This window comes from Scyliorhinus canicula, chromosome 1 (assembly GCF_902713615.1).
Source record: "Scyliorhinus canicula chromosome 1, sScyCan1.1, whole genome shotgun sequence".
NCBI lineage: Eukaryota > Metazoa > Chordata > Chondrichthyes > Carcharhiniformes > Scyliorhinidae > Scyliorhinus > Scyliorhinus canicula.
The window spans coordinates 37,233,190-37,258,616 of NC_052146.1; the positions used below are offsets into that span (position 1 = coordinate 37,233,190).

At 49.4% G+C, this 25,427-nt stretch overlaps 1 protein-coding gene across 1 annotated transcript in view; it reads right to left on the reverse strand.

Annotated features, from left to right (window-relative positions):
- The window catches only part of LOC119978355 (rasGAP-activating-like protein 1), a 398,828-nt gene that overhangs the window by 32,949 nt on the left and 340,452 nt on the right, over positions 1-25,427 (reverse strand). The window contains exons 18-19 of the mRNA XM_038819933.1: positions 16,372-16,544; positions 749-886 (exon numbers count right to left, since the gene is read on the reverse strand). Of these exons, the coding sequence (XP_038675861.1) occupies positions 749-886; positions 16,372-16,544 (311 nt within the window). The remainder of the gene's footprint in view (positions 1-748; positions 887-16,371; positions 16,545-25,427) is intronic.

The window sequence follows — 25,427 nt, forward strand, 5'->3', positions numbered from 1 at the left end:
AGATTTAGAGGGGATGTGAGGAAAAACCTTTTCACCCAGAGAGTGGCTGGAATCAGGGTGTCACTGCTTGAAAGGGTGGTAGAGGCAGGAACTCTCATAACGTTTAAAAGTATTTAGATGGGCACTTGAAATGCCATAGCATACAAGGCTACGGACCAAGTGGGAAAATGGGAAGAGAGTAGACAACTGTTTGATGGCAGGCGTGGGCACGATGGACAGAAGGGTTTCTTTCCGTGCTGCATAAACTCTATGACTCCTTTCTCCCACTGAAACTGAACATACTTACACCAGACCTTGGGGGTCATTCAGTTGCTGTGCTACTTATCACTACCTCCATCAAAGAAGCAAGATCCATCCCTTCCAGCCTGCCATTAATAAACCTCCAAACTTCTTTATTCTGCTGCTTACTGTGCAGATCTCTGAATTGGAAGTGCCCTGTGACATCCATGTGTGTGAAAAGCCCTATGTAAACATTAAGTGTTGTTATAGGTGAGTAATCTGGGGAGCACAGATGCTAGCCAGAACTGGGCAACTCCACCATCCTAAAAATTGATTCACTGAAAGGAATAAAATAAAATATAATAAAAGATGGAGAAAGCGGGTTCATAATTCTCTTCTATTTAGGACAGATCAACGGCAAATACAGTTTTGAGCATTCTGCTATATGTAAGCCAAAGACAACATGGAAAATGGTGCATTCCTTCAGAAAATACAAGAAATTGTCGAATAAGTATTGTGTATAGTTTACCTTACACTGGATGTACATTATGTGTAGCTGAGCCTCGCTGTCCTGGGTGATGATCTGCATCATATGGAGCTGCTGGAAAGCATTTTCATCCACTCGCTCGACCGCACATATACGCTGGACTGGAATAGATGACCGCACCTGATACATGGTACACAGCACAAAAATATAAACTGGTGCTTGAGTGAATTCAAAGATTCTGATTCATCAGCTCTCAGCTCCCACCACAGTTTGGGGACTGACATATTCTAAGAATAGTTTCAAATTTCAGCTGGAAAATGATAACAAACAAAATAAATTGGATACAGAAAAATATAAATTGTTTATTGCAAGGCGCAAAAGAGAGAACAAATTGGAAAAACCTGGATTGGAAAAATCAGCCCATATACTATAATCACTGGGATTTTAAATAAATTATTTTTAAAGTTCATTTACAGGATGTGGTTAGGCCAGGAATTATTGCCCATCTCTAGTTTCCCTTTAGAAGGTGGTGATGAGCTGCCTTCTTGAAACGCTGCTGTGGTGTAAGTACACCCATTGCGCTGTTAGGGAGGGAGTTCCAGGATTTTGACCCAGCAACAGTGAAGAAACGGCAATTTATTTCCAAGTCAGGGTGATGAATGACTGGGAGGGGGACTTTCAGGCGGTGGGGTTCCCAGGTATCTGCTGCTCTTGTCCTTCTAGATAGCAGTGGTTGTGGGCTTTGACAGTGCTACCTAAGGAACCTTAGCGAGTTCCTGCAGTGCATCTTGTAGATGGTACACACGGCTGCCACTGCTCATCGGGTGGTGGAGGGATTGAATGTTTTTGGAAGGGGGAGCAATCAAGCTGCTGCTTAGTCCTGGATGGTGTCAAGCTTCTTGTTGGAGCTGCATTCATCCAGGCAAGTGGAGAGTGTTCTATTACACTCCTGACTTGTGCCTTGTAGATGGTGGACAGGCTTTGGGGATGTTCAGTGGGTGAGTTACTGCCGCAGGTTTCCAAGTCTTTGGCCTGCCCTGGTAGCCACAGTATTAATGTGGCTAGTCCAGTTCAGTTTCTGATCAATGGTAACCTCCAGGATGTTGATTGTGGGGGATTCAGCGTTGGTAATGCCGTTGAATGTCAAGGGGCGATGGTTAGATTGGCTGTTGTAGGAGATGGTCATTCCCTGGAACTTGTGTGGCGTGAATGTAACTTTTCACAAGCCTGTCGAGGGTGGTGGGATCCAGGGTCAAGCCAGGATGGGGACTCGCGATTTTTGGGGTTGGGGTGGAGCCAGGAGTGCAGGAGGCGAAAGAGGCCGGTGTGCTGGCCTTTGCATCCCTAGTAGCCCGGCGAAGGATCTTGCTACAATGGAAGGATGCGAGGCCCCCAAGCGTGGAGACCTGGATCAATGACATGGCGGGTTTCATTAAGCTAGAGAAGGTCAAATTCACCCTGAGAGGGTCGGTACAAGGGTTCTTTAGGCGGTGGCAACCTTTTCTCGACTTTCTGGCTCAACGATAGGGTACGGGGACAGTAGCAGCAGCAACCCGGGGGGGGGGGGGGGGGGAAAGGTGGGGGGGGGGGGCGGACGATGACTATGTTTGTTTATTTAATTTAAATTTATTTTGAAGTTATTTTGTTGTTCATTGGGGTTGGGGGGGTGGGGGGGATGTGATACATGCGTCGATACGGTCTGGGGGTGGTACGGTTATTATGGGTTATTTTGTTGCATTTCATTGTTTGTCGTTATGTTTTATATTTTCTGTAAAAAATTCCAATAAAAATTATATTTTTAAAAAAAACTTTTCACAAGCCTGGATATTGTCCATGTCTTGCATTTGGACATGGACAGTTTCATTATTGCGAATGGTGCTGAACATTGTGCAGTCATTTGTGAACATCCCCACTTCTGACCTTATGATGGAAGGGAGGTCATTGATGAAGCAGTTGAAGATGTTTGGGCTTGGGACACTACCCTGAGGAACTCCTGCAGTGATGTCCTGGAGCTGAGATGATTGATCTCCAACCACCACAACAATTTTCCTTTGTTCCAGGTATGACTCCGACCAGCAGAGAGTTTTCTCCCCAATTCCCATTGACTCCAGTTTAGCTAGGGCTCCTTGATGCCACACTCGGTCAAATGCTGCCTTGATGAAAAGGCCAGTCACTTTCACCTCACCTCTGGCATTCAGCTCTTTGGTCCATGTTTGAACCAAGACTGTAATGAGGTCAGGAGCTGAGTGACCCTGGCGGAACACAAACTGAGTGTCTGTGAACAGGTTTTTGCAGGGTAAGTGCCATTTGATAGCACTCTTGATGACTCCTTCCATCACTTTGCTGATAATGGAGAGTAGACTTAAAGGCTGGTAATTGGCTGGGTTGGATTTGACCTGCTTATTGTGTACAGGACATATCTGGGTAATTTCCTACATTACCGGTAGATGCCAATGTTGTGGATGTATTGGAACAGCTTGGCTAGGGGTGCTGCAAGTTCTGGAGCACAGGTCTTCAGTACTACTGCTGGGATATTGTCAGGGCCCATAGCCTTTGCAGAATCCAGTGCCTTTAGCCGTTTCTTGATATCATGCAGAGTGAATTGTATTGGCTGAAGACTGACATCTGTGCTAATTCATAGTATTTACAGTGCAGAAGGAGGCCATTTGGCCCATCGAGTCTGCACCGGCTCTTGGAAAGAGCACCCTACCCAAGGTCCACACCTCCACCCTATCCCCATAACCCAGTAACCCCACCCAATACTAAGGGCAATTTTGGACATTAAGGGCAATTTATCATGGTCAATCCACCTAACCTGCACATCTTTGGACTGTGGGAGGAAACCGGAGCATCCGGAGGAAACCCACGCACACACAGGGAGGATGTGCAGACTCCGCACAGACAGTGACCCAAGCCGGAATCGAACCTGGGACCCTGGAGCTGTGAAACAATTGTGCTATCCACAATGCTACCGTGCTGCCCGTGCTGGGGATCTTGGGAGGAAACTGAGATGGATCATCCACCAAACACTTCTGGCTGAAGATTGTTGCGAATCCCTCAGTCTTGTCTTTTGCACAGATGTGCTGGGCTCCTCCATCATTGTGGGTGGGGATATTTGTGGAGCTTCCTCCTCCAGTGAGTTATTTAATTGTCCACCACCATTCACTGCTGGATGTGGCAGAACTGCAGAGCTTAGATCTAGAGCTGGTTTAGCACAGTGGGCTAAGACAGCTGGCTTGTAATGCAGAACAAGACCAACAATGTGGGTTCAATTCCCGTTCCAGCCGCGCTGGAAAGTGGCAACTAGGGGCTTTTCACAGTAACTTCATTGAAGCCTACTTATGACAATAAGTGATTGTTATTATTATGATGCATTTGTTGTGGAATCATTTAGCTCTGTGTCTGTTACTTGATGCTTACGTTGTTTGACACACAAGCAGTCCTGTGTTGACAACTCTTTTTTCGGTATGTCTGGTGTTCCTCCTGGCATACTCTCCTGCACTCTTCATTGAACCAGGGTTGATCTCCTGGCTTGGTGGTAATGGTAGAGTGAGGGATATGCTGGGCCATGAGGTTGCAGATTGTGTTTGAATACAATTCTGCTGCTGCTGATGGTCCACAGCATCTCATTGATGGCCAGTTTTGAGTTGCCAGATCTTTTCGAGGTCTATCCCATTTTGCACGGTAGTTGGGCCACAGAACAATTAGTGAATAAGCAGGATAATTTTGGGCAGGATTTTCCGCTCCATCTGCAGCATATTTTGCCATTGGCCATCAGTGGGTCTTCCTGTGCCGCTGTTGTCAACAGGTTGTCCCGTGCTGGTAAACCTGCAGTAAGCAGGCGCCGTCGGCGGGACCAGAGAATACCGCCAGCGGGAATAGCCGGAAAATTTCAGCCATTGATGTTCTTGATTTTTGATCGCTCCTACATGAACACTGGATCCACAGAATCCAACAAGACCCACACATGTGATCACTTAGAATAATTGGTTACTGATTAACAAGGCAGGATAAGGAATTAATAACTTAAATAGCTCAATCCATTAAAATTTCAGAAACGAATGCATCAGTAAGCACCAGAACATTATGGGAAGGGATTGATTTAACTGAAGTAAACTATAATATCCACAGGGGATGATATAATTCAACGGAATGAGAATGCCCAAATCAAAATATATTTTTCTGAAAGAAAGCAATCGCATCAGCAGAATCTCAATGTGTCGTCCTGAACAAATGCAATATTCATTTATGTGGATATGAACTAGACGAAATAGAGGATCAAGCACCGCTTCGTCATGATCAAGCACCGCCTCGTCATGATCAAGCACCGCTTCGTCATGATCTCTGTTCAGCAACAATGCCCTCAGCACCTTTATTTTGGATCTTCCCTTCAGAGAAACTGCAGTGAATTTTAACCCCCCAAAAATGAGTAGATTGCAATTGGGTCAGACGTTCAAATGTCTATAAATCTCAAACCGACCTTAAGCCATCCACTTCCTGGTTTAATGGAGGCAGCGAAGGATGGACAGACAACCTGCTTTCCGGAAGCGGGTTGGCAACTGCAATGTGTTAATGAGGCAGGCAGGCTCTAGTTTACTCGAATTCCACAGGCCGACCACCCTCTGGGTGAAGAGATTTCTCCTCATCTCTGTCCTAAATGGTCTACCCCGTATCCTCAGACTGTGACCCCTGGTTCTGGACAACGCCCCATCGGAAACATCTTTCCTGCCTAGTCCTGTTGGAATTTTATAGGTTTCTATGAGATGCCCCCCTCATTCTTCTGAACTCCAGTGAATACAACCAACTCAATCTCTCCTCATACGTCCATCCTGCCATCCCAGGAATCAGTCTGGTCAACCTTCAGTGCACTCCCTCTAGAGCAAGAACATTCTTCCTCGTACAAAGAGAACAAAGCAGCAAATAATATTCAAAGTCTGGCCAAACCAAGGCCCTGTATAATTGCAGCAAGACTTCCCCTCTCCTATACTCGATTCCTCTAGCTATGAAGGCTAACATATCATTCAATATGGTGGCCTTGGCTGACATAACAGACTGCAATAGTGTCAGTACTGGCAGGCATTAGTAAGCAGTCTCCATGCATAACAGTGGCGGTCAAAGCCCGTGGATTTATAAGCCCAATATATACAATAATGTTGACCTCGTCCCCTATTTAATAAATCACTCTGAACATCCTTCAAAGAGCAATGTTTACATCAGACAGTGAAATGTAAACCGTCAGCTACTTTATTTTGTCTTAAATAAACGTTAATTTATTATTTATGTACGTAATTCCTCTCGATCATGTTGCTGTCACTCTGTGTAAAAAAAATTGGATGTATAAACTCAAAACATTTTGTTGAATGTTAATAGTTTAAAAATTACAGTCAACAAATGCTTGAAATATTCAAATACTATTCCTGTCTGATATTTTGAGGGAGATACTAATCCGTTTATTTTAAATGGATTAACATCACGGGTAAAGCAGTGAGGGAGGGCGCAAATCAAAAATAATCCAAACAGATCTACAATGACATTCAATAGGTCAAATGGGCCACAGCTCCTAGATTTTATGCAATAAACTATAACTTGCTGGCTCATGATGAAGCTTTGAAAAAGTCGAACAATTCAGTGAAGGGAAAATGATTTTTCTTTTTCTTTTATCATAGAATTTACAGTGCAGTAGGAGGCCATTCAACCCATCGAGTCTGCACCGGCTCTTGGAAAGAGCACCCTACCCATGGTCAACACCTCCCCCATCCCATCTTTGGACTGTGAGAGGAAATCGGAGCACCCGGAGGAAACCCACGCACACACGGGGAGGATGTGCAGACTCCGCACAGACAGTGACCCAAGCCGGATGGGATGAGGACATGACTGGCAAGGCCATCCCGAATTGTTCTTGAACTGGGTGCCCTCCAAGGCCATTTCAGAGGGCAGTTAAGAGTCAACCACATTGCTGTGGATCTGGAGTCACGTGTAGGCCAGACCAGGTGAAGGCGGAAGATTTCCTTCCCTGAAGGACATTAGTGAACCAGATGGGTTTTTCCTGACAATCAATGATAGTTTTCATGGTCACCATTACTGAGACAAGCTTCCACTTCCAGATTTCCAAACTGAATTTAAATTCCCCCAGCTGCTGTGGTGGGATTGGAACCCTTGACCCAGCACATTAGCCTGGGCCTCTGCATGACTAAACCAGTAACATTACCACTACCCCACCATCTCCCCCAATCTAATTTTATTTTACTTTCCTGATAAACCTGGGCCTTGGGGGGGGGGGGGGGCAATCATTAAAAATTAATGCGATGGCTGTCCAGGCCAGATTGCAATAAGATCTCGGGGTGATGCAGCCTGAGTAATAAGGGTGCCTATTAGTCCTGCCTGTCCCTGATGCAGAAAGTAATTGTGCGCAGTAACATTCCTGTGACTCATGCTCATCAAACTAATGGGCCCTCACGAGATAACACTTGACAATGTCAGCTGCCCACATTCTCAAAGTCACTGTGGCACAGTGGTTAGCACAACGCCGGGGACCCGGATTCAATTCCGGCCTTGGATCACTGTGCGGAGTCTGCACGTTCTCCCCGTGACTGCATGAGTTTCTTCCGGGTGTTCCAGTTTCCCCACACAATCCAAAAATGTGCAGGTTAGGTGGATTGGCCATGCTAAATTGTCCCTTAGTGTTCAAACAAATGTGTAGGTTGGATTAATGGGATAAGGCGGTGGGAATGAGCTTGGGTGAGGTACTCTTTCAGAGGGTCGGTGCAGACTCGCTGGGCCGAATGACCTCCTTCTGTCAGGGGAGGTGGTGGAAGCAGATACATTAACGCCGTTCAAAAGGTATCTCGACAAATACATGGATAGGATGGGAATAGAGGGATACGGCCCTAGGAAGTGCTGAGGATTTTGGCCAAGGGTGGTATCATGACCAGCACAGGTTTGGAGGGCCGTAGGGCCTGTTCCTGTGCTGTATTGTTTTTTGTTCTTTGTTGGGACTCTAATCTGTTCAAATCTAAGGAGAGGGGTGATAACTCACAGTTCGAGGATAAATGCTTGGGTGTTTGGGATCTTGAGGGACTGTGCCTGCATAAATGCTGGTACCCAGCCCCTGCCATTGAGGATTCATTAGCCCTCAAGGTGGACAGAACCATCCATTTGACCCTGTTCATGAGGGAGGGGCGATCATTAGAACATAGAACATAGAACAGTACAGCACAGAACAGGCCCTTCGGCCCTAGATGTTGTGCCGAGCAATGATCACCCTAATCAAACCCACGTATCCACCCTATACCCGTAACCCAACAACCCCCCCCCTTAACCTTACTTTTAAGGACACTACGGGCAATTTAGCATGGCCAATCCACCTAACCCACACATCTTTGGACTGTGGGAGGAAACGGGAGCACCCGGAGGAAACCCACGCACACATGGGGAGAACGTGCAGACTCCGCACAGACAGTGACCCAGCCGGGAACCGAACCTGGGACCCTGGAGCTGTGAAGCATTTATGCTAACCACCATGCTACCGTCCTGAAACCTCCTATCAGAACGCTCAGTGGTGCAGCGATTAACAGAGGCGACAATCAGACCGGAGGCCTGAGGTGACTCTGAAGGGGCGAGGGCATTGATCAGGACCGGGCAAGCAATGGAAATGGAAGGGTACCTGAGATGTGAGTGAGCGGTAGCTGCTGCATAAGTTGTAGGACTGGCTGCTTCCAGGACCGGGTGGACAATGGGTGAGGGATGGTACTGAAGTTAAACAGCCACGACACCAACCTGACTCTCTCTCTCTCTCCCTCCCTCTCATCCCTCGCAGCTTACTGATTGAGATTGGTTTGGAGCCAGTGCAGTTGTCAATTTTGCTAATTAGAGCTCTGGTGGAGCACAGACTCCAGCAGCAATGGGTGGCGGCACCCGGGGAACACCCAGCATCAGAGAACTAGAAGCCACAGTGCAGGCTCAAGGATAAGAAACAGTAGCAACGAAATAGGGGGCATGAAGGCGGAGAAGGAGACCGAGGTTATGCAGGACCCCTGTCTCCTTTGTGGAGCTGTCGGACCTCAAGTGACGCAGGAGACTCCGCCTCACCAGGGAGACAGTGCGGTCCTTGTGTCACCTTCTGTCCAACTGAATGCCTGAGTCCTTTCAGGATTTATGTTATTTTCACTTTGAGTGGGCCCAACCATTTGCCTGACTTTGAGGGCCTGTGAGAAGAGGTCCAGATGGGGTGAAGTGCTATCCCACCGGGGGGAGGGTAACGATAGTGGGACTGCAAGGTTGTGAAGAACAAGAGTTTCTAATGTGGTAACATGTGCATTTGTGACATTTGATAAAGACCCCCAGCTATCTGTGCCTAATGTCACTCAAGCCCACCCTGTGCCCCAACAATTCTTTAGCCTTGCGAACCATCCCACAATGCCTAGATGTAATCCAGGGATGCACATCAGAAGTGGTGGCGGCCTACTGTCGTCCACACTCTGTTACCAGAAGTTTTCTTGGTGGGTGTCTTCTGGAAGGCCAGGGCCTGGGGGGCACCGGCCTACTCTCAGGTATATGTTACTATATCACCCTGTTCAGTGGTGTCCCGAGGTGCACCAGGATCAGGAATAGGGATTCAGAAGGGCTGATCACTCCCAGGTTCTTCTGGGTGGAAGACAGAAGGAGATGTTCCAGCGGTTCCTCCTCCCTCCAGGTGCTTGTGGACCCAGGTTACTCCATGGGATGGAGTGAGCTCCAGAAGCCTTAAGGTCATCTGGCAATGCCATCTTGGAGACCCGCCATGTTGGGACCATGGTGTTGAATCCCTCAACCATGGTCCTCAGGGATTAACCCAGGCCTCAGAGTTCGTAGTCATGAATCTGACGTCTTGTCCCAGGCTTTCTACTATGGCCACCACCCTTGTAGGGTTGGCCTGAATGCCATTAATTGCTGGCAACATCTCCAGCAACAGGAGGCTTTGGGATTCCTACATTCCGGCCTTGCAGTTACAGGAATGTTGCTGACAACCCCTCCTGGTATTCCCGATTCTGCCTTTGCATCTCAAGCAGCTGCAGGACGAACGTGTCCAGAGCCACGGTACCTTGCTGGAGCAACCTTCCTCTCAGTGCAGGGCAGCTCCTGGTCCTCCCCGAGAGCTGCAATCTCTCGGGCCTGTTTACTGCGGGCACAAATCCCATGATGGCCGCTCACTCTCATGAGAGGGTAAGAATGTGACTTGCGCTGGAAGTCAAGTGCTAGGAACCTGTGAGGTGGCGGCTTGTGGGTTACAGATGACAATTCGGGGGGGATGGCAGGGTGGAGTGCAAAGAGGAGACAGGGAGCACTTACCCTTGCTGATGATAGTCGGTCATTCAACTTCTTCCAATACTGCATCCTCTTGGTCAGACGGTTGGCACTGACCAGTCCTTCCTCGATCTCCCATGCGGGATTCATTAAAGTGCTGGAGGGCCTCTCGCCAGCCCAAGGCTATATTCTTTTCAGCCTCTCATCCATGGCATCCAGCATGTGGGTAAGGGCGCCCACCATAAATCGAGCATCTGGTTTCCTTGCTGCCATCCTCCTGGTTTGAATAAAATGCTGTGGAGCCGCTTAAATACGGCACCCCCTTGATTGAAGTGCTCAGGTAACCCCCGGGACTGGCGAATCAGATGCCCCCTGCCTCATGCGTGCCGTTTTTCAAGTGGGGGAAAAAAATCTTTCAAAGTGCCTAAAAATTGCGATCCTCATTGCATCATCGGGATCGCACTGGTTTTCTCACAGAAAATGACACGTTGCAATTTGGGGGGAAAATTCCATCTCATTTCTTTCCTTTGCACAGGGCACTCAATCAATATTTATAAAGATTGAAGAACGATGTTATTGTCATCAATGTATAATGTATGGGCAGCACGATGGCACAGTGGTTAGCATTGCTGCCTACGGCGCTGAGGACCTGGGTTCGAATCCCGGCCCTGGGTCACTGTCCGTGTGGAGTTTGCACATTCTCCCCGTGTCTGCGTGGGTTTCGCCCCCACAACCCAAAGATGTGCAGGTTAGGTGAATTGGCCACACTAAATTGCCCTTTAATTGGAAAAAATAATTGGGTACTCTAAATTTATAAAATAAAAAAAATGAATGTATAATGGGAGGAATTTAGCCTCACTGTCTTTGTGAATGAGAGGAAATGTCCTCCTAGTAATAATAATTTTATTATTGCCACAAGTAGGCTTACATTAACACTGCAATGAAGTTACAACCTTAAGTTATTAACATTAGTGATAGTCGTTCTTATGCCTTAATCTTAACAAAAAAGATCCATTTGATTTTATGCTCCTTCCCTTAACTGTTCTCAATGGAAGTGCGCTGATGAATCTTGTGTGTCCCCTTTCGGGGGAGTCTTTGCTGACAATTAAGCAGCAATAAGCTTGATGCATTCACTCAGTTTGAATTGCACAGTTCCACTGGGTAACTCACTACAGATGGAAACTAGTGACCAGTGTTCCACAATGACCCACATCAGAGCTCCCAAGCCGCATGCCCTTGCTCTTCTCTCTGTACCAGAAGTCAGATTCAGCTTGTCACATTTTATGAGGGAATGAACACTTTCCCTCTTTATGTCAAATGGCTATGTTGGAAAATCATCTTTCTTTCAATCGTTACTGCTCTTCGTCATGAGAATAACGCAAGGGGTTATTTATCACTTTGGCCTTGAATCCTTCATGTACAGTTAACAGATTCTCCCCACAAACCCCAGGAAAGGTTTTCTTTTAATTCAGTCGAATGAGCCTAAACATAAAGACATGAATTACCATATCAATAATAATAAAGATGACTGGTGGGTAATCACCTCTGAGATTTTGGATCAACACAAAAGGGGTTTTGATAAATCTACTACGACAGCAGGAGGGTTCTCTGGCTGGGGTCAGAGTGCACTGTTGTGTTATGTACTCTGGGATAACACAGGCTGCAACTCGATGCAGCTTTGACCAAAAGATACTCCAAACTTTGAAGTAAGTTCAATGTGATTTATTGAACCATTAGCACAATTCTCTATGGGTTTGTCCCTCCTGCTAATCTTGCTATAGTAACTCAGTCTAACTATCCAGTCTGCTCAAAACCACGTGGTGGGTGTGATGCTTCTGATTGGCCCCTGTCCTACTCTCAAAGTGTCGCCTGTGGAAAGAGACAGCGCATGTGTGCGCTGTCCTTATGAAATGAAAAATATGAAAATCGCTTATTGTCATGAGTAGGTTTCAATGAAGTTACTGTGAAAAGGCCCTAGTCACCACATTCCAGCACCTGTCTAGGTAGTCTGGTACGGGAATCAAACCGTGCTGCTGGCCTGCTTCGTCTGCTTTAAAAGCCAGTGATTTAGCCCAGTGAGCTAAACCAGCCCCCATATGGGTTGTGTCATGCCTTCTTGTGGTAGTATCACCTCTGTCTGTCTTGACTGCCCATTAGTCGTGTACTGTTCTGTGTTCATTAGCTGTATGTCTGCATGTCATGACGTCTCTGATGCTCTCTCTAGTGTTTACTTAATCATAGTGTATTTACATTAACTCCTTGTGTATTTACAGTGATGCATATCACCACATCCCCCCTTTTTCGTGTTACATATTTTCTGTACAGTGTGAAAGGAAAATTGAACAAAAACAGGTAAATAAGTGATGCCATGTACAATTTATCATGACTGTGATGACTACACAAGATCAAAGAATAGTTATGATGACATTGAGGATTATACAATACCAAATAATAGTTATGAGTCCAAAGTTCATGAATTTACACGGTCGAGTGGCTTTCTTGTGCTATTATGGAAATGGCGATGTGGATGTTGTCATTCTCTTGTGAACGCCGTCAGAGTCCTGGTGTTTACGTAGTCAAGAAGTCATCAGGAGCTGTTCAAATGGTCAAATCACTTCATTGTCTGAGGTGGACTCTTATTTTAATGCTTGTGGTAGCAATTCTTGATGACATCTTTCCTGAAAGCTGGTTTGCTTGTCCGTAGTGTAGCAAACGTGAATTGGTAAGATGCGTTGACATGCCATGGTATGTTTGCACTCTCGTCATTGTTCTGAGCTGAGCAGTAACATTGTCCTTCATGGGCAGTGTTGTACCATGTGGTACCAGTTGTTGGTCTATTGTTGTCATTGTTGTTATTGACGTGCTTATTGTTGTGCTTGTTGCCTCTGGTTCGCTTCTTGTTGTCTTTGTTGTTGTATTTGTAGGTTTTGTTGTGTTTGTTGCGCTCAATGACCACACCGAGTGGAGAATTTGAGTCCTTCACAAAGTTACTTGTGTCAGTGTCCTTTGCTGTTTCATTGAGCGTGCTGTCTCTGATTCCTCGGAGCTCCCCGTCTGGAGTCATGTCCGGTTCACTGGAATCATCTTTGGCTTGTCGATGCCCCCCCGTCTGGAGCCCTTTCTGGTTCACCTGAATCACCTTTGGTTTCTTGATGCTCACCATCTGGAGTCATTTCAGGTTCTTGTGGAGAGGTTCGTGCAGATGAGGTTTGAATTGACGTGGTGTCACTGGGGTCACTAGTAGCCTCACTTTGATTGTCGAGTGGTTCTGTACACGCTAGCTGAGATTTGTCAGTCTCGCTGAGATATCGCACATCTTGTATGGGAATTGTGAAGCCTTTGTCACTTGTCTCACATACAGTGGGTAGTCCTTCAGTGTCTTCTTGGGCGGAATTCTCCGACCCCCCCGCAGGGTCGGGGAATCACCCGGGGTCGGCGTAAATCCCGCCCCCGCCGTGGCCAGAAACCGCGGGCCCCCCGCGCCCGCAATGGGCCGAAGTCCCGCCGCTGTCAGGCCTCTCCCGCCGACATGGTTTAAACCACCTCTGTGCCGGCGGGAGCAGGCGGCGGGAGCAGGCCCCGGGGTGGGGGCGTGGGGCGATCGGACCCTGGGGGGTGCCCCACGGTGGCCTGGCCCACGATCAGGGCCCACCAATTGGTGGGCGGGCCTGTGCCGTGGGGGCACTCTTTTTCTTCCGCTGCAGCCACGGCCTCCACCATGGCGGATGTGGAAGAGTCCCCCTCCACCGCGCATGCACCGGTGGTGACGTCAGCAGCCGCTGACGCTCCGGCGCATGCGCGGACTCACGCCAACCGGCGAAGGCCTTTCGGCCAGCCCCGACGCTGGCTGGCGTGGCGTGGCGCCAAAGGCCGCTCGTGCCAGTCAGCGGAGCGGGAGCCACTCCGGCGCGGGCCTAGCCCCTAAAGGTGCGGAGAATTCCGCACATTTGGGGAGGCCCAACGCCAGAGTGGTTGGCGCCACTCCGCTACGCCGGGTAGGGGAGAATTTTGCCCCTTGTCAGTTAGATGAGCTGGATAGACTGTTAGAGTCTTCTTCTGGTGGCTCAAGTAATCTGGGTAGACTGTCATAGTCTTTTTGCTGTTCACATGAGCATGGTAGACTGTCATAGTCATCTAGCTGTGCAATTGAGTGTGACAGACTTGCATCGTCTGCTGCTGGTTGCTCAGATAAGGTTGCTAGACCTTCATGGTCTTGTTCATGCAAGGACTGCACTCTGGGGTCTTGCGTTGCTGCCATCGTGGAGTCTGTCAACAAGCTCGCTGGGGAGGCATGGATCGCTCTCTCTGTGGAGTCTGGCATCGTTCACTGTGTGGAGTCATGCAGTGATCTCACTGTGGAATCGATCTGTGCGCTCTCAACGGAGTCATGCAGTGATCTCACTGTGGAATCGATCTGTGCGCTCTCAACGGAGTCATGCAGTGGTCTCACTGTGGAATCGATCTGTGCGCTCTCAACGGAGTCATGCAGTGGTCTCGCTGTGGAGTCTTTCTGTGTTCTCTGCGTGGAGACGTGCAGTGGTCTCACTGTGGAGTCTGTCATTGCTTTCTGTGGGGAGTTGGGGACTCTTCGTGGTGCGTGGACAACTCTCTGTGTGGAGTCTGGGACTCTATGTGGTGCGTGGACAACTCTCTGTGTGGAGTCTGGGACTCTATGTGGTGCATGGACCACTCTCTTGGCGTCAGACCGCAGCAGAATCCTGTACTCATGGGTCGGGATGTCGTCTATGCTGGGCTGAGGATCCTCAAATCCGAAGAACTCATCCATGACTGTGTCAGATTTGGTACTGAGGTTGCCACGTCAAAATGATGATATCATCGTCTGAGTCGTAGTCTTCAAGGACTAAATCATCTCTTAGGACAGTGCTAAGTGCTTGTTGCAGGGTTCTGCGGAGGTTACTTTCAGCTACTTGTCGAAGTTCAGGCACTGTGCTGTCGTTCCAGGTGAAAGAATTGTGTTTTCTAGCTTTAAAATTTTTTTCCACTATTTTCGGATATTTCCCCTTTAAGTGGGCGTGGTCCGTGGCCTCTGACGTCATCACGCTTGTGACATAGAGTGTAGGAATGGATTACACATGTGCAGATAGCTTTTCCTTCACTGTGCACTCTTTTCGCATCTGCGCATCTCGACTCGAGCGCAAAACACTGTTTCGCCAGTTTGAATCTTCTCGGGAACTGCGAATGTGCGGCTCCTTGCGCAAGGTAGCTGCCAATCAAAATTGCCGTTTGCTTCTGTTGTAAGCCTACCTTTGCCTCGTGGTGAGTACAGGTGCCAGTTTTACCAATTTCTGTTGTGTTCACCTCGCAGTAGTTTTCAAACTTGCCCAGGACTGTCTGGAAGTCTCTCTCGTCCTGCCATTTGGAGTACCTAAAGGAGTTGATCATTTCTGGTGCACTTTTACCCGCAATGATGAGTAGAAGAACTATCTTCTCAGCATCGGCCACACCATCTAGGTTGGATGCTACAATATAAATCTCAAATCTCTGCATGAATGCACACCAGTTGGCACTGAGATTGCCGTGGTACCTGAGCTGCTGAGGAACCAGAATCTCGATCATCCTGCTGGGTGCTGTTGCTGGTAGTCACGGATCTTGCTGAGTTGAACTATATAGATTCAACAGACACTACTGGTACCATGTTATGTTATGCACTCTGGGATAACACCGGCTGCAACTCGATGCAGCTTTGACTAAAATATACTCCAGACTTTGAAATAAGTTCAATGTGATTTACTGAACCATTAGCACAGTTCTCTATGTGTTCGACTCTCCTGCTTACCTTGCTATAGTAACTCAGTCTAACTAACCAGTCTGCTCTAAACCACGTGGTGAGTGTGATGCTTCTGATCGGTCCCTGTCCTACTCTCTAAATGTTGCCTGTGGAAAGAGACAAAGCATGTGTGCCCAGTCCTTATATATGGATTGTGTAATGCCCCCTTGTGGTGGTGTCACCTCTGGGTGCCTTGACTGCCCATTGGTCGTGTCATATTCTATGTGTTCATTAGCTGTATGTCTGCATGTCATGATGTCTCTGGTGCTCCCTCTAGTGTTTACTTAGTCGTAGTGTATTTACATTAACCCCTGTGTATTTACAGTGATGCATATCACCACAAGCACGTCTAAATTGAACTGATTTAATTTTGGGAATATAGGAATTTGGTCCAATTTAAACCAATTTAGATTGAAATAACCAGCCCGTTTCAAAACCAAAAGGGTAGTCAAGAATCTCAATTCCAAAAGAAATCCGGTTTGCATCGGTGTATCGGGCTATATACTACCTTTCAGAGGAAGATAGCGGAAGGTAAATTAATCTCCAAATCTATGACTCAGATTTCCGTGTTATTACTGAAGCTAATTTCTCTTACCTGCCAATCCGGAGTCTTGGCATATGACAATGTCTCACTGCTCAACCAGAAATAGCGCTTTTTGAAGGTGAAACGAGTGACAAGATTGACACCCTCCGCTTTCCGTTTGTGCAGGTAGCCTTCTTTAATGGTCACTGAAGGGTGGAACACTACTCGTTGCTGAAGTTCAGTACCTAGGAAAAGAAACGTTGCATGGCGTGATCTGTGTTACATTTTATGTACTGTCAATTCTTCAGAGTTTCTCACGCAAGAAGCAAGAGGCAATAATTCCAGTGTGCTGCTCCTTGGCATTATGGGAATGCCTTGCATTCTCAGACTATTATTTACCATCTATCATATTGTGGATACGTCCAGCAAGCACCAACGAATCAGAATTGTTATTTCAAGAATTGTTATTCCCATAACATGGGTTTGGTGATAGGCCTGTGAATAATATTGTATACACTTAGCAATGCGACCTCCAACCAGCAGGTGGCACCAAACATTGGTCATGTGATATCCGGCTATCGTCAGATGGTTGAAAGTCGTACACCAGAACAGTCACACATAAGGGTAGTTCCAGGTGAGTCCATGGATCGGATTCTCCGAAATCCCGGCCAAGTGTTGACGCCGGCGTAAACACCAGAGTGGCTTTTTTCTACTAAATTAATTTAGTGAATTCTCCTTGAACTACTCTAAGAACGACTATCTTCCTGTACGACTTACTACCCACTGACCGGTGTCTTGATTCACGTGATAGATCTCTAGCGTCATCTGCTGGTCGGAGACTATACCAATAACTATGTGCACTGATACACAACTACAGTATATACATTGCTGTGTACATGCATATCACCACACAGTGTAAACCATTACGGGAGTGAGGGATCGGGTGGATGGGAAAGGAAGCAGGAAGTTTTAAAAATTCATTCAAGGGATGTGGTTATCCCTGGCTAGGCCAACATTTATGACCCATCTCTAATTGCCCTTGAGAAGGTGGTGGTGAGCTGTCTTCTTCAAGCGCTGCAGTCCATGTGGTGTAGGTACAACCTCAGTTGAGTTAGGAGGAAGGGCTTTCTGGATTTTGACCCAGCGACAGGGAGGAAACGATGATATATTTCCAAGTCAGGATGGTAAGTGGCTCGGCGGGGAAGTCCCAGCTGTGGTAATGCCATGCGACATCTGCTCTTGTCTGTCTAGGTGATCGCAGACATGCAGTTTGGAAGGTGCAGCCTAAGGAATAGCACCAAAGCAGCTCAGAGTCTCACATGTTGAAACAAAAGCAATATGCAGTGGAAGCTGGAAATCTGAATAAGACTGAAAACACTCAGCAGGTTATGGGGTGCCTGTGAGAAGCAATTTGTGTTTGAGGCCAATGACCTTTCATTAGAACTGGAATATACTGAGCAAGTGAAACTCATGCCTTCCAATTCTCACTCATCTCTTATCAAATTCACTCATTTAGGTTCAAAAGTACAAGCTGCTTTAATGTATTTTGCTCCGAAAAGAAACACCATGGGCGTGATTTTCAGTTCCTGAGACTAAGTGTTGATGCCGGTGGAGAATTCGTGGAGTTCCACGGCAGCAAAACTGAGGCGGCGCCTGGACCGATTCAGCGACTGTTGAGGGGCTAGCTCCGCGCCATGTGGAACACAATCAATTCGTGCGGGATTCGCCAGGTTCGCGATTGACACTCAGGAGGCTGACAAGCTGCAGTCACATATACACGTTTCACTGCCCACACACACCATCCCAGCCAACAAGATGGCAGCAAGGCATGCGGCCTGATGCTTCGCGAATGGGGTGCCGGAGACCCTCCTGGATGCGGTGGAGGAGAGGCGGATGACCCAGTAACCCGGCCTGGGAAGGAGGCTGCCAGTCGCTGCCATTCACCGTGCCTGGGCGCAGGTGGCAGAGGTGGTCAGTGCCGTGGGCAACGCCGTTCACACCGGCCAAAAGTGCTGGAAACAATTGCACCAACCTCCTCAGGATGGCCAGGGTGAGTAGGTAGCACTGTGCCCCTCAATCTAACCATGCCCCCTCCCCAAGACACCGTAAACATACCCGCCCCCAACCAGGAGGGTAGCCGAACCTCCACCCTGCACCACATGCCACCACCCATACTGGCCACCATGGCCACTGAGGTCACCAGCTACCCATCCCCTGGGCTGCATGCATCAAACTGTCTAACACTGTAATTTTCTGTTTGCCCACCCCCCCAGGACACGGCCGCCCACAATCACCGGGAGGTGGAGAAGGTTGGAGGGGACCTCGTGACTTCTGGCCCCTTAGCTTGGCAGAGCAGATGGCCCTGGACATGGTCGGCGGCCCGGAGGAAAGGGAGATGGCTGGGGTGGAGTTTGGCCGCGGGCAAGGAAGTGAGACCCCGCTGAGTTGCGGTTCCCCATGACATGTGGGTCAAACCACCCCCCCCCCCCCAAACCACCCCTCCATCACCATCACCCCCCACAGCACCCTCACCCCTGCACCGCTCTCACTCCGCCCGCAGCCCCCTCCCCCGCCTCCCCAGCCCATGGTCTAATCATGCATCTTGTCTTGTGTCTTGCAGGACCTGCTGGAGATGGGGCAGGCCCATCTGGTGTCCCCCACTTGCAACCAGTCCCACAGCCGGAGCCTCCTGTGAGCTAAGCACCGATGCTGAGAGCTGCTTGGATGCCAGCCCTTGACCTGAGGCGCAGGACACCCCGAAGTTTGAGTCTGAGGATGACACTGACTTCCCATCATAGCTGTCTCCAACAGCCACCCCCCCCCCCCCCCCCCCCCCAACCACGGTCCCAGAGACACTCACGTCGGTTGGGCACTTTAGTGAAAAGACTCCTGGGACACTATCTGGTGCGCAGCACCCAGCTGATCCGGTACAGCAGGTGGAGGTAGGAACACCCAAGGGGGCGGCTGGTCGGCGTGCAGGCTGACCCCAGGGACTAACTGCTGTCCAGACTAGTTTTGGGCTTCTGAAATGGACAGTGCCACTCATTGTGTACATGCAGTCACAGAGCCAGGAGCTACACGAGGGGTTGTCGGCAAGCATCCAGCTCCTGCAGGTGCAGTTGGAGGTAGTGACCACTGAGACCAAAACCGCACGTGCGGCGTCCGGTGTGGAGGCATTGGGGGCAACAGATTTGGCTACGGATCAGCATGTCCAAGGCCTGTACATTCTGTGCTAGCGCAGGTTTGCCGCCTCACAAGCAACCGGGCAATCGGGCACCCCGAGGGAGGAGGAATTGATGGGGCCCGCACCAGTGACTCCCGCAGGGGAGGTGTGAGAATACTGCAGAACCTCAGACTCCCCCCTCTCCTGTCCCTGGTGCATCTGGTGGGCAGAACAGAGTGGCACCACTCCACCTGTGATGTGCAAGAAGCAGCCGGGCCCATCCAGGTCTCCCAGAAGACAGCCGCCAATGGGGGCCCAGGTCGCAGGGCATGAACCACAGCAGGCTGCCTTCACTACTGCTGTACTATCTGGGGAATTATCAAGGTATAGTGTTAGAGCCCGTAAGGCCGAAAGTTAGACACCAGTTAAGTTGGCACGGGTGTAGGGCGCAGTTTAATTATAACGGCGAGGACACAAATGTGTATATACGTTGTCACATCAATCACTTGCTCACACTGTTACAACCTGCCTCGGTTATCTAACTGATGGGTGTGAGGGGTGGGCTGGTCTGGGCTGGCCAGCGAGGGGGCGAATTGGCAAATGTTGTGGGCAGCTTGGGCTCCCCACCCTACCCCATCCCCACCACCGCCACCCCAGACATTCAATGGGACTGTGTGATGGAATGGCCACGTGCAGGGTGGCCCAGGTGGACGGTGGACAGTGCGACCTCTGGCAGGAGTCACATGATGTGGAGCAGCAGAGCTCATTGCAGAGCGGGTTGTCATCATCTTCCATCCCATGGACCAGATCCAGTGTTACTGCCAACCCAGGGCCCACGCCCCCGTATACACAAAAGCGGTTGCACGCGAGGGGGTTGCTGGGGAGGGGAGTGGGATGGGGGAGGTGTGTGGGTAGGTGCAGTTTCCATGCCCCTGGCCAGCAGCCCCCCACCCCCCCTCCCCCCCTCCCACCGACCTGGTGAACCTGGAGGCAATCAGAGGGTCCCATGTGGGTTGGCGTTGGCACACATGTCTTGCGGAATCTCTTACCTGCCTGGGCTCCATGACCTGCCCATCCTCCCCCCTCACCCGCATTTTCCTTGTCGGGCGAGGCCTGGCGTTCCTTCGCTTCCTCCAGCACATGGCTCCTCTGCCGCGCGATGTTGTGGAGGACACAGCAGGCCGCCACGATGTGGGCAATCCTCTCAGTATCATACTGGAGGGCCCCTCCAGAGCGGTCCAGGCACCTGAACCACATCTTCAGGAGGCCAAAGCTCCACTCAATCTCGCTCCTGGTTGCTGTATGAGCGTCGTTGTAGCGGGTCTCCACATCCGTCTGTGACCTCCGGATGGGTGTCATCAGCCACGACCACAGTGGTTAACCACTGTCGCCCAGGAGCCACCTCCCATTTGGGGGCATCTCAAATGTGTCATGAATCGTCGAGTATTCCAGGATGAAGGAGTCGTGCACACTGCGTGGGTATCGGGCGCAGATGTGTATGATACACAGCTGATGGTCACATATCAGCTGCACATTCATCGAGTGGGACCCCCTTCAGTTAGGGTAGAGTGGCCTGTCATCAGCCGGTGCTCGTAGGGGGTCATGTATCCCATTGATCACGTTCTGGACCCAGGACACCCATCGATGGCAGTGAACCCTACTGTTTGGACATCCTAGTAAGCTCAGTCCACATTCAAATGTACGTATTGAGGCTCCTGGACATGTAGGCCAGGATTCTCCGGCCCCGTGCCAGGTCGGAGAATCCCGGGGGGGACACGGGAATCGCGCCCCGCCGCCATCTATCAGATCCTCCCTGTCTCCCTGCTCAGCCAGAGTCTCCAACGGCATGCCCGGTCCGGCCGGTTCTCGAATTACAGGCACTGCCGATACATGCGAATCCTCATGCGGTGCCTCCTTGGCACCTCCTTTACCTCTGCCTGTTGGGTAGCCGGCGACTGTCTCCTGTTCCTCTGGGGCATACTCCGCTGCTGCAGCTTCCTCCTCCTCGAGCAGCGCCAGCTCGTACAGCCGCAGTGCATCCCCAGGACTGCGGCGACCACCATTGCTGGTTGAATTCCCATATACATTGTCTGCTGGGGTGAAAGGCCGACATGTTAGCATGGTGAGTACCCCCATGCCCAACCAGGTCCACCGTGCCCAATGTTGGCCCCGGTTGTCACTGCAGGTTCTGCCCCTGCAGGTCCCTCCCCAACCCATCCCAGCACCCAGGCCCTGTCAGTGCCTAGCACTGTGGAGGCTTCTTGCCCCAGCGCCTGTTCTTGATGCCAGGGGGTACCGTCGGCTGACACTGCCCTTGCCAGTGGTACACTCTGTGGCCCCCGCCCAGCACCCCTGTAGAGCTACAGTGGGTGTTGCCCTGGGTGGGCCGTCGGGTGGTGGCGGCCATGTACGAAGGTGTATGGCAGAGGATTGGGTGTGGGTGTGGGGGGGGGGGGGGGCGCAGCAAGATGGCTGCCTTGCAGACCGCAGCAATGGCAGTCCGTGACTGGACACTGCCAGTCCCATGGTGGGGGTCACCCTGGCCACTTGGCCCCATTCCCCAGTTACACCCCCCTCCCCCGGCCCTGGCAGGGCCCACCCCGCCCCAGCCAATGTCCGGCCCGGCAGCCCACGGTCACGCCTCTCTGTGTCCTACCTCCTCTCTCCCTCCCTCATCAGCCATGACGTCGGATTCACGATTCTTAAAAGTATAAGTGGGAACTCGACACATCGGAGAATTGCGGAGGCCCCAGAGAATACCGGTTTAGGCCCGCTAATGATATGCTACCAGAGTTTACTGCATGTGCATTCTGGACTGCATTGACGCCCCTGTTGAGGCGATGGAGAATTGCGATTTGGCATCAAATTGGCGGCCGCCACGAATGTGGTGTCGGAATCTATTCTCTACCCAATCACGTTTCCTGTTTTTGCCGTGAACCAACGGAGGATCCCTCCCCAGGTGTTTAAATAGCTTTTGCTCTTGGTCCCAAATCTCACTATTAATATTTCCTGGATGTTTGCGGCCTGATGAAAATTTAAAAAGATCAAATGTGCGGGTGAATATCGTTTTCACCTGCTAATTATTAAAAGGGGCAGAGCAGTTAGATTATCTTCTATGTATGTCCGAACTATGGTGCTTGTGGTGTGTTATAGTTCACCCAGGGAGTTGCTACGGTAACATGGACTTCTACATGCATGTTGTAGTCAGCTGCTCTGGCTAGCGATGGTAGAAGCTCAAACGTTCCTCCCCTCACCTGGCTGACCAGGATCCTCTCCCCTTACTGCTGCCATTAGGGAGTGTTGGAAGGATTTGCAAGCTGATAGTCAACCTGCTTGGCCATGTTATGAACACACCTTCCTGGCCAATCTAGCCCTGGGAGAGATTCAAACTGGGGCCTCTCGCTTCGAGGCAGGGACACGCCCGAATATCCCAACCGAGCCTGCAGTCTCAACCAGATAGCATTGCAATATTGTGAGACTAGTCGCGGCGTCCGAAGGTCATGGAAGGAGTTATATAAATGCAAGTTATTTCTTTACTGTACAACACAGCAAGAGTAAAATTTAGTGACTGAATTATGTCTCTCATTTTAATCTATGAATGATTCCCCCCCCCCTCCCCCGGGACCACCCCTCCAAAATGTGAAAGTACGCGCACTTGTACACACAAACATCTTCACACCTCTTCACACACTGCAACTTCTGGGACACTCAGAGTAGATCAGCCGCTATGCATTACGAAGATGCATATTTGCTTCGAGCAGACTTGTTGACTGGGATGTGGAAATCTATTCCCATTTACCAGCAGGGGGAGCACGGTTACACAAGTGCAAAACTGAAAGAAATGTTGATGTTCCAATGCAGCATGCAGGCTGGGGGAAAACTTAACCAGAAAAGCAAATTGCGTGTACAGTCAAGCAGAGGGATCATTGAGTGCGCTGCCGCAAAGGCAAAAAAAAACCTCTGCAGAAATACAGGTTTGCTTAGTGCTTAGATTGACTCATGTTTATATTCCTCATCTTTACTCAGCATTATCTTGCCAAAGGTAACTGGAAGTTAGGCCGAGTGCCAAGGGCAGGATTCCCACTGGCAGCGAAGGCGGGTTGAACTCGGATCACTGAATCCCTGCCAGGATTGTGTCAGAGCACCCTGACTGAAGCATGTGTAAATCGCGCATTAACAAAAAAAAATCTCAGTTGTTTCTTCAACTTTCCCCAGCACACATCAAGCTTTTGAATAAGATTCATGTATTAACACTAACTATTATGCCAAAAACGAACACGGAAACTTGAAACTAAAATTCGAACCCACTACGTTATGAATAATTCAAATATCGTTCAGGGGAAACAGGATAACACACTCAAGTCATGCTCAGAAAGAGGCCCAAAGTAGGCAGGTAACTGCTGTGCCTGCCCCATGGGCGCCAGTGCACGGCCTAGGCTGCTTTGAGGCCTTGGTCTCAATTACACATCACTGACAATCGGCCTTAATAAGCTGCAACTCACCGGCTCTTTGAGGGCAGGATAAAACCTGTCCCCCATTACGGGGTCGAATGGGCCTGAAGCAGGCCGGAGAATTTTAAATAAGGGCCCAGGAGGACCACTCGGGAGGCCCACCAATGAAACAAAATGGCTTTTGGGCCTGCATTTCAGTCTCCAGTTGACCTTTTAAGATTTCTGGTTAAGCTGTTCAATATCTGCTATTCCTTGGATGAGTATGTATCTGGAATACTGGTCACCTTATTTAAGGGGGATGTAAATTTGTAGGAAGTAGTTCAGAAAAGGTTTACTAGACTAATACCTGGAATGGGTAGATTGTCTTATAAGGAACGGTTGGACAGACCAGACATATATCTACTTGAGTTTAGAAGAATAAGAGATGACTTGATTGAAACTGTTTAAGATCCTGAGGGGTCTTGACAAGGTGGGTGTGGAGAGGATGAATCTTCTTGTGGGAGAATCTAGAACCAGGGGTCACTGTTTAAAAATTAGGGGTCGCCGATTTAAATGGAGTTCAGGCGAATTTGTTTTCTCTCAGACGGCCGTGAGTCTTTGGAACTCTCTTCCTGAAAAGGTGGTTTTGGAGAAGCAAGGGGAGTCCGACAAGTTTCGTAAGTCTTTTTATTCAGCAAACAACATTACCTACCGGGTCCTCTCTCCTTTCTGGTCTACCCCACACTGGCTGAAATTTTATATCAATATTAGTATGCTTTGCTGCCCATAGTGGGGGAGCATCGAGCACAAGGAAACAATCATCCCCAGCTGGATGTGTCCCATGCAAGTTATTCCAGTGGAGAAAGCAAAATCTTTCAATGTTTTTAAGGCAATGGTGGATAGATTCTCAATAAGCAAGGGGGTGATAGGTTATTGTGGGTGCGTGTGGTGCAGATTTGTGGTTACTATCAGATCAGTCATTTAAAAAAAATAAATTTAGAGTATCCAATTCATTTTTTCCAATTAAGGGGCAATTTAGCATGACCAATCCATCTAGCCTGCATCTCTTTGGGTTGTGGGGGCGAAACCCACGCAAACACGGGGAGATTGTGCAAACTCCACACGGACAGTGACCCAGAGCCGGGAACTTTCAGATCAGTCATGATCTTATTAAATGGCGGAGCAGGCTCGAGGGACTCAATGGTGGCATGGTAGCACAGTTGCTTCACAGCTCCCAGGTTCAATTCCCGGCTTGGGTCACTGTCTGTGTGGAGTCTGCACGTTCTCCCCGTGTTTGCGTGGGTTTCCTCCGGGTGCTCCGGTTTCCTCCCACAGTCCAAAGATGTGCAGGTTAGGTGGATTGGCCATGATAAATTGCCCTTAGTGTCCAAAAAGGTTAGGCGGGGTTACTGGGTTACGGGGATAAGTTGGAAGTCTGGGTTTAAATGGAGTGCTCTTTCCAAGGGCTGATGCAGACTCGATGAGTCGAATGGCCGCCTTCTACACTGTAAATTCTATGATTCTGTAAAAAAAGC